At 36.7% G+C, this 9,979-nt stretch overlaps 1 protein-coding gene across 1 annotated transcript; it reads right to left on the bottom strand.

The window, feature by feature from the left end:
• Nucleotides 1-691: 691 nt before the first annotated feature.
• On the bottom strand, nt 692-1,522 carry LOC133311661 (uncharacterized mitochondrial protein AtMg00810-like). Its single transcript, XM_061512736.1, has 2 exons — nt 1,432-1,522; nt 692-1,257 (listed from the first exon to the last, which is right to left on the bottom strand). The coding sequence occupies exons 1-2, from the start codon at nt 1,520-1,522 to the stop codon at nt 692-694; spliced, it is 657 nt and encodes a 218-aa protein (XP_061368720.1).
• Between the last annotated feature and the right edge of the window lie 8,457 nt (nt 1,523-9,979).

The following is a 9,979-nucleotide window of genomic DNA, read 5'->3' as shown; positions in this document are numbered from 1 at the left end:
CAGTGTAAAAATAAAAAATACAAAAATTTATCGTGGTTCAGCCATAGGTCTACATCTACACTGATGACGTTTCTTTTCCTCTCAGTAATGATACATTGGGTGGGGGTGGGGGGTGGGGGGGGGGGGGGGGGGGTTCCCTACAATATAAATAATAGGTGATACAATAATTGAGGCAAATTATTTTGCCCACAATCAAAGAAATCATATGATTTGTTTCCCTCTTTATGGTTATATTTGATACATGATTACAATCAATCAAATCTCCAAATTTATCTCCTCTGATATCACTAACACTCCCCCTCCAAGTTGAGGCGAAGATGTTAATCAAGCCCAACTTGGTAATGATGTTTTGAAAGGAGCTCTTAGGAAGAGCCTTTGTGAACATGTCTGCAAGTTGATCTTCACTTCGGATATATGCATATGGTGTCTCAATTATCTTAGCTTGAACTTTTTCTCGAACAAAATGGCAATCCACTTCAATGTGTTTAGTTCTCTCGTTAAACACAAGATTGGATGCGATATGAATAGTTGCTTGGTTATCACAGTACAACTTAATAGGGAACTCTATTTTCTTCAAGGTGAGGTCAAACAAGAGATATTTGAGCCAAATAAGCTCACTGGTGGCTAAGTTCATAGCACGATATTCAGCTTCTACAATGGAACGAGCAACTACACTCTGTTTTTTACTTTTCTAAGTAACAAGGTTGCCTCCCACAAAGGTGCAGAAACCTGAGGTAGATCGTCTATCATAAGGGCTACCAGCCCAATTAGCATCAACATACCCAATAATATCAGTGTGGTTGTTCTTTTTTAACCATATGCCTTTTCCTAGACATGACTTCAAGTAATTAAGTAGCCGATATGCTAGATTCATGTGACCTTGTGTTGGTTTGTGCAGGAATTGACTAACGTAGCTCACCGAATAAGAGATATTTGATCTGGTTATGGTGAGATAGATTAACTTGACAATAAGTCTCTGAAATTGTCTTGGGTTAGATAGATGAGTGGAGTCATTTTCAAACTTACCCTTATATTCCATAGAAGTATCAACTGGTTTGGATGCCAACTTATCGGTTTCCTTCGAGAGATCCAAAACATATTTCCTTTGTGAGATGAATAAAACTTTATTAGATTCAGTAATTTCAATACCGAGGAAATACTTTAAACGCTCCAAGTCTTTAATGTCGAATGTCATATTGAGATGTTTCTTCAATTTATCTATCTCGATTATATTATTCCCGGAAATAACTATATCATCTACATAAATAAGGACCACAATAGTATTTCAAGCCCAGTGTTTGATAAATAAGGTTTAATCTGACTTACTTCTAAAGAACCCAAACGCAGTGAGTGCCTTGCTCAACTTTCCATACCAGGCACGAGGAGATTGCTATAGGCCATATATTACTCGCTTTAGTTTGCACACCTTACCAGGTTGAGATTTAAGAAGGTGACCTGGAGGTAGATCCATGTAGACCTCCTCTTCAGGTTCTCCATGCAAGAAGGAATTTTTAACATCCATTTGGAAGAGTGGTCATCCGTGATTGACGGCAACTGACATAAGGACCCTCACAATGTTTATTTTTGCTACTGGTGCAAAGATCTCTGTGTAATTTACACCATAAGTCTGAGTGTACCCTTTAGAGACGAGCCGAGCTTTGTGTCGCTCAATGGACCCATCACTTTGATATTTGATTTTATAAGTCCACCTGCGACCAACAGTGTGTTTGCCTTTGGGAAGAGAAACAATTTCCCATGTGTGATTTTTATCAAGAGCAACAAGTTCATCATTCATAGCAGCTTGTCATTTTGGAATTAGCTTTGCTTCTTCAAAGGTGGCAGGTTCATGATGCTTGTCAATGGCAGTCAATAAGGCCTTATGTCCATTAGAAACATGGTCAAGACAAACATACTATTGAATAGGGTAAGTGACAGCCGTACAGACATAGTCCTTTAATTTAGTTGGTGGTCTGATGGTTCTGGTGGACCTACACACAGGCTGATCTTGCATTATTGGTGGATTATAAGTGGATATCTCGGCTTTAGGCAAATCAAAAAGAGGTGGTGCTACATCTGGTACAACATCTGCTAGTGGTACTTCATCTAATACCACATTTTCTCGTGGGACAATGTTTGGTGCCATATTTGTTGGTGGTATTGCATCAACTATATATGTTATTTAACAAGAAGTTGGCCTGGGAGAAAAATCAAGTTAAGTCCTGATTCCAATCTCCCCCTGATTTTTATCCCTAGAAGAAAAGTACATGGACCTTTCATTGAACTAAATGTCGTGAGAAATATATAACTTCCTGGTAACAAAATCATAACATTTGTAGCCTTTTTTGATCGGCGAGTACCCTAAGAAAACGCACTTAGTGGCACAAGGCTCGAGTTTGTTGGTATTTTGTAGGTGAACAAAACCCACACAACCAAAGGCTCGTAGATGAGAAAGATTAATATATCGACATAGAGTACTGCCAATGGAGATTTATACTGAAGTTGTTTGCTGGGTGTACGGTTAATGAGGTAACAACTTGTGAGTACTGCATAGGACCAAAAATTAGAGGGAATATTGCCATGAAAAAGCAAGGACCGAGTGACCTCTAGTAGATGTCGATTCTGTCTCTCGGCAATGCCATTTAGCTTAGGGGTACCGACACAGGATAATTGATGAACAATTCCCATGGATTTAAGAGACGTTTGCATGGAGTGATTAACATATTTGGTACCATTGTCACTATGCAAAATTTTAATACTCACTCAAATTGATTTTTAATCATTTGATAAAATTCCTGAAAAATATCACACACTTCAAACTTGGAGCGCAATAAGTAAAGCCACATGCAACGAGATTTGTCATCAATAAAAGTAATAAACCATCGAAAATCATCACAAGAGTCAACTGGGCAGGCCCCAATACATCAGAGTGAACAAGTTCAAAACTAGTAAAAGAAACATGATCGCTACTATCAAAGGGCAACCTATGAACTTTCGAAAAACGATATGTATCACAAGTGCTGAAATTAAGGATAAATTTAGAATCAACATGTTTCAAAATCTTATCAGAGGGGTGACCCATGCGCCAGTGCCATAGTTGGGATTCCCCCGTCATACAAGTAGCTGAAAGGCCCAAAGTTGACGTGGGAAGAAGGTAGAGACCATTCTGACAAGAACCTTCACTAATCTTCCTCCTAATGCGAATGTCCTGAAATATCACCTTTTTGCAGAAAATATAGCATTGCAATGTAGATCTTGTGTAAGTTTAGAAACTGATAGTAGATTAGCAGATAAAGATAGAACAAACAATGTATCTGATCGTCTGTCAAATAGATTAAGTTTCCCAAACCCATAACCGGGACTTTATTTTCATTTGCAACAGTTATAGGAGCAATTCAATCAGTATCAGATATATCACATAATAAGGAGGAATCGTGGCACATATGCTTTGTAGCACCTGAATCAATAATAAAGGATCGAGGAAAAATTTTTGTAAGTGCAGAGGACATACCACCATGGACGAAGTGACTAGCATCAGAAGATTTTCCAGTGGTTCCAAGGTTAAGGTATTCCTGTAGATGAACAACAAGTTTTCCCAATGTAGATTGAAGATCACCAGGTAATTCCACTGAAGATGGTTGTGATATAGTACTATTTGCACCAATAATACGCTCTCTTTTTAGGTGTGGGTACAGTAGCTAGCGTCGTTCACGAGAGTGACCATCTCTGTTGCAGTGATCACAATGGGATTTGTTGCTACCACGCTCTTTCCCTCTTCCTTTAGGACCTGAATGTCCCATGTGACATATAGGTGTAGAAATAGAAGTAGAGGAAGAGGAAGTACCTGCATTGGGTAACATAATCTCTCGAGCAGGCAAGTGGTGTGCAAAATGGTCGATGTGATCACTGGTAGCGGGGGACATCGGCTTCATGGCACGACAACGTGTCTCTTCTTGATGAATGATGTTGCAAACGGATGTGAAAGAGGGAAAGGGAGAAGTCATTAAAATCTTATGCTTGAGAGACTCATATTCTGGTCGGATGCCGGCAAGGAGAGTAAATACCCGATCTTGCTCGTCTCAGGTCACATAGTTAGTCAATGTTGTTGCTATGGGATGATACTGTCGAAGCATCCCATATTTTCTTTAATTAGCCAAGGTAATCAGTGAACGACTGTGAAGGAAGTTGGTGGGTCATTTGGATTTCTTATTGGAGCTCAAAAATGCGAGAGGCATTGTGTTCATGCCCGAAGTGTTGTACCACCAACTCCCACAGATCTTTGGTAGTATTAGAATATGCAAAGAGTTTATAAACATCAGGTTCCATTGAGTTGAACAATTAAGTTAGTACTTGATTGTCGGATGCTTTCCAAACTGTGTAGGAGGCATCTGTCTTGGTTGGAGCTCGATTAGTCAGGTGAAATTCTTTAGATCGTCCACCAAGTGCAACTATGACAATGCACTTCCATGGCATATAATTCCGGCCATTAAGAAGGATGACGGTGAGTCGTTTGGTATTAGATGTACTGGTCTTGTCGGAAGCAGCCATGAAACCAAACACAGACCAGAAAAACAAACCACTAAAGGAGAAAAAAAACCCAAATAAAATAGGAACCTGGTATGGCCACAATGGGAAAAAATTACAAAAAACCGCAGATAATGTTGATCCTTGTCAAACACAGAACTTTTCAAAAATTGAACCTTTCACGTAGAACCTGATCCAAGATCGGCTGGTAATATATCAACGCGTGCATTGGTAGACGACAAGTACACAATGGCAGAGACAACACACGAACAGGGGCAGTAGGGAACGAACAACACACGGTCGGCGGCCAGCAGGGTGATAGTGCGATGACAGGATAATGGCGATGGCAAGACGGTGGCGTCTGGTCAGTGAGGATATGCTGAGTTTCTCTCCTAAATATATGGCAGCCTAGGTTTGGACAAGGTTAAGTAAAAAAAAAAATTGAAGAACAAGGGAGGAAAGAAAAGTAAGTGGCGGCGACAACGAAAAGTAGGGAGGAAAAAGTTGGGGTCATGGGGGTTGGAAGGGTTTTTGTTGTTATATATATATATATATATATATATATATTTAACCCGCTCTTTGCAAGAACCTGCACCGTTAATTAAGGAAGTTAATTAATTAATTATGTGAAATTAGAAAATAATTCCATAATTGACCCTAATACCTTAATAATTATAAGAAGGCTTAAATAATATTGGTAAATGATTAATAATGCTGAAAGTCGCTTTTCTGACGAAAAGTGCAGATACCGGTTCTGCTACTCGGTATAGATGCGTACCGATGAAGTATCCCAGAAAATTATAATAAGTGTGGGAATATTCCTAAAATAATATGTAAGACTAATGTTTCAAGTTTCAAGTTAAAATAATTAGAATTGGTGCCAGAACTAATACTGGCTATGGAAAAGCGCGTACCGAAAAGGTGCTGCGAAAAATAAAATAAAAATATGATAAATCCTAGAATAATGGCTAGGTTCAGAATCTAAAATTTGAGATTAAAATGCTAACCGTAGTTATTAATGTTAATATTGTGTGTTATTTTAAGTGGATTTATTTAAGCTATAAGGCACAAAACCCTAGGCCATAATTTGGCTGCTACGTGAGTATCTTGGGTGCTGATTCTCTTCATCCATTGTCCCTTCCCTTGAAGCTTGGACCCTTGTGCTTGTTTGAGGGCCAAGAACTCACCTTTCTCCTTAGATTTCTTCACATAAAGACTTGTAAACACCTTGTAGTTATCATTGTGAGGAAGCTTGGTGATTTATTCTGAGTGTCAGCCTTGTGAGGAGGGTGTTTGTTGCTGTCCACCTTGTTTGAGAGAGTGAGGACCTTGTTCTTACCATTTCTAGACTCCAAGGAGCTTTCTTGGTAGCAAAGATCCAAACTTTGATGGTCAAATTCATGGGCTTTTGAAGTCAGTAGCTTGGTGCTGTTGTGAGTGCTCTAAGTCATTCTCATTTTATGAGTTTGGAGCTTTTGAGGTGAGCCATGACCACCTCTTTGCCATTTTGATGTTTAAAACTTGTTTAATCAGTTAAAAAGAGAAACTTTAATCATTTAAGCAAAGGAGTGTGTTTCTGAGTTCATAGCATATTAATGAACATCTGTTTAGGGAGTCATTGGACTCCCAATCGCGTTTGGACCCTTAAAATTGGACTTATGCAGAAGAATGCTCGAATTTTTGCATTCTGTCTGATAAGTATTCGAATACTTTTTGTGTAGTATTCGAATACTTATCCCTTGGCAGTCGAATACTCCTTACAGGAGTATTAGGATACTTTTCTGGGAAGAAAAGTATTCGGATACCTTGAAGAAGTAGTCGAATACTGGGTAGTATTCGAATACTGGGGTGTGGGTATTCGAATACCATGTGGTATTCGAATACTTTAGTGAAAGTAGTTGAATACTTTCTGGAGAGCAGGAGTATTCGAATACTCATCGGGGAGTATTCGAATACCTCTTGCAGAAACTACCTAAAATGACTTAAAATGAGATGGAAAGCCTTAATCACTTAATGTAACCTGGAGTAATGGTTATTGATGATTATTTACTGTATAAACAGATTGTGATTGTGCTGCTTGTGGGCTTGAGCTAGTGTGAGCTCTTGGTTTGGACGTATTGCTTAAGAGGTAAGCTTTCGTGTCCTCGGCTTAGCCATTGTTTGTTCCATATGTCCCATGGGGGATGGTTATATGCATTATGTGTTTTCATGTACTGTTTTCTTGAAATGCTATGGGGCTGTTAAGTGCAAAATATTTATGATATGTATGTAGTGTTTCGCCTAGCCAGGAAGCCATGGGGTGGTCCTGGGGTCGAGTACAGCATGAGCTGGTACTGTGTGGGTAATAGACGTATTCCTGCACTTCTATGATCAGTAGAATTGTTATAACACACATGACATGATTATCTGCTGCATTGCACTATTTTAGAACTTATACTGTGTAACTGCTTTTGGAACTTATATTGCACATGTAAGTGAGCTTGGGGTGGAAGATCCTTGAGGACCCATTGTCTTACTGAGATTTCTTGTTTAGAGATCTCACCCCACGTTTGGGGACGCTTATTTCAGGTTCAGGTAACTTGGGGGCGGATGCCTCTAGCGGCAGGAGGCCGAAGCTTAGTTGACTATTTTATGTTGTATGCTGACATGACTAGATATTGGATGCTGTTTATGTTTTTTGTCATGCTTATGTTATTTGATTGAGACTCTTGCTGGGCGTGTTGCCTTATTTGGCAAGCATGGGGTTTGTCCATGCCGCTTTGATGTTTGTACCTTTTTGCTTGAGTTGTATAAACTATCAGGGTTGTCTGGTTTACGTGTTGTAGTTCCGTGACTAGAGACACATTTATGCTATTTATATATTGAGGTATTTCAGTTAGCTGTCTTTTGCAATTTACATACAGGCGATGTTTTATGAAATAAATTAAGTAATTCAACTTGGCTAATGATAATGACGTCATAATTGAAAAGAAAAAGATATTCCGTATTTCTAAATTAAGCGTGGCTTAATACGATGATATGATAACAAACTGGATATATACGGGGTGTTACACTCTTGATACCATGTAAAAATAAAAAACACAAAAATTTATCGTGGTTCAGCAATAGGCCTACATCCACACTGATGACATTTCTCCCCCTCTCAGTAATGATACAGGAGGGGGGTTTCCTTCAATATAAATATTAGGTGATACAATAATTGGGCCAAATTATTTTGCTCACAATCAAAGAAATAATATCATTTGTTTCCATCTTTATGAGTTATATTTGATACATGATTACAATCAATCAAATCTCCTAATTTTTGTCGTGTGATATCTCTAACATTCAGATAGGCAGCTATTAATGAGGCAACCTCTCAATGAAAAAGTCTAAAAGATATCACAACTTAATAGGGCATCAATAGATATTTACATTGAAGTAATGACATTGGTAGGGGACCTAGCCACAAATATAATTATTTACATAAATAACACTCCCTTTACGAGTTATTAAGTAATGGTCGGCTTACACTCTGCCTATAGCCACATTTTATATAAAATAAAACTGATGCGCACATTCCAAATACATAATTTAATCACATACAATAATGGGATAAATTATTCTTGTCTCTTAATTAGAAATTAACTGACCAGATTATCATCCTAGTTTTATAAAAATAAAATTAACAATTAGTGGCAATAAAAAAAAATTCTAACATAGAAAAGATAGAGTCCTCAAACTTACACATACATCATTACTTAATTAAATATGAATAGAGATAGGCACGTTAATACGCTACCATTAATTAAAGCTCTGCATTTGTTGTGAAAAGTGACGAATATATAATAGAAAATAAAAAGTAAGGATGTAGCGTATAATTATATATATATTCTCTTACCTAATAATTTTCTTTTGTGAGGATAACACAATCATGGAATGAATGCAAACAACTTGAAAAAATATTCGTAACTGAAGTTGTCAGCTAACTGATGTGTTGTTTTTCGTTAGGTTTCTCCATTCCGTTTTTTGTTTAAAATTATATCAATCTTTCATTGTTTTCTTTACAAATTTTATGTGAAGTTCTAAATATGTTATAAAAAAGATTTTGCATTACAAATCGAAATTGAAAAGAGAAGGCATTGAGGCGCAAATACATAAACATAAAATAATATATATATAGGAAGGATCGGTTTATAAACTTTTTTTACAAATTATACTAAGTATGATTGGTCATACACTCTTGATTGAAGTATAATCGGTCATACTTAGTGTAGTTTGTAACAGTTTATAAACAAAAAGTTTGTAACAGCTTCTTTTTCTTCGTCGCGATACCATTCCTTTGATCATTTGCATACATGGTTTAATTTTCCCTATCAAAAAAAGCATCATTTTTGGTTCACATTATCTTCTTCCTTTTCTGTTTTGACTCCCCATGGCTTGTGATGGAGAGTATTGTAGTTTGAGGAGTATCATCAAGCAAATTATCAACCCACCTTAACTTTTTGTCATCGTAACCTTCCCCGTCTTTCTCAATTAGGTGTTTGCACAATGTTGTTCATTGAAATTGAGTGACTTTAAATCATGCATTTTAAATCGGTTTTGTAGCAGGTTTAATTTTAACAGTATTAATATAATAAGTTTGATGAACATGATAAGACACAACATAGAAATATTTTAATTTAAACATGCCAGAGAAATTCTTTAGAAATCAGAAGACTAGTAATATTTAGAAATGCCCAGATCCAACATTCTCAGAGCAAGAAAGGGAGAATAATAAGCATTTTATGGAAAAGATATTTGACAGCAAAAGATGTAAAGAATTTCAAACTGAAGAGCATCCTAGAAACAATAAAATTAGAGAACAAAACTTTTTTTTTCATGTAAGAGATATGATCATCACTCACAAATCGAAATAACCAAGCCATGAAAAAACATCGATCGGTTTGAAAAGGGGAATGTTACGAAGAAATAGTAACTTTTGAAAAAGAAGAGAACAACTGCCATGATAATTTACAATTTTCGGTGATCACGTGAGATAATTAAGGGAGTGAGATTTTTATTAACAGATATGCTTAATTGCTTTACAAACATAGTTTGAGGGGGTTAATTATTAGTTTATTACAATTAAGAGTAGAGGGTGTTTTTTAAAGAGGGGTCTAAGTACACGGTGTTAAGTAATTTAGCCATTAAAATTTAATATAAGAATTATTATATGGAAAAATGATTTGTCATCTAACCGGATCTAAGGTTTGATACGGTAAAAAATTATCATGTACTACGAGTAGTACATAATTATAATATTAACTTGTGTTTTTTTCTCTCTTCAAAATTTTAACTATGTACTACGGATAATACATAATTATAATATTAAAGTTATTTTTCTCTCTCCTACGTAACCTGATGACAACTGTCGGAATAGTTATTGAGGGGAGAGAAAAAAACACCTTTAATATTTTAAATATGTACTACCTGTAGT

This window comes from Gastrolobium bilobum, unplaced genomic scaffold (assembly GCF_033153095.1).
Source record: "Gastrolobium bilobum isolate Gb01-03AN ecotype WA unplaced genomic scaffold, APGP_CSIRO_Gbil_v1 utg3765, whole genome shotgun sequence".
NCBI classification, from domain to species: Eukaryota; Viridiplantae; Streptophyta; class Magnoliopsida; order Fabales; family Fabaceae; genus Gastrolobium; species Gastrolobium bilobum.
Note: the sequence above shows the minus strand (reverse complement) of the source record. Positions and strands in the feature narration are given on the sequence as shown.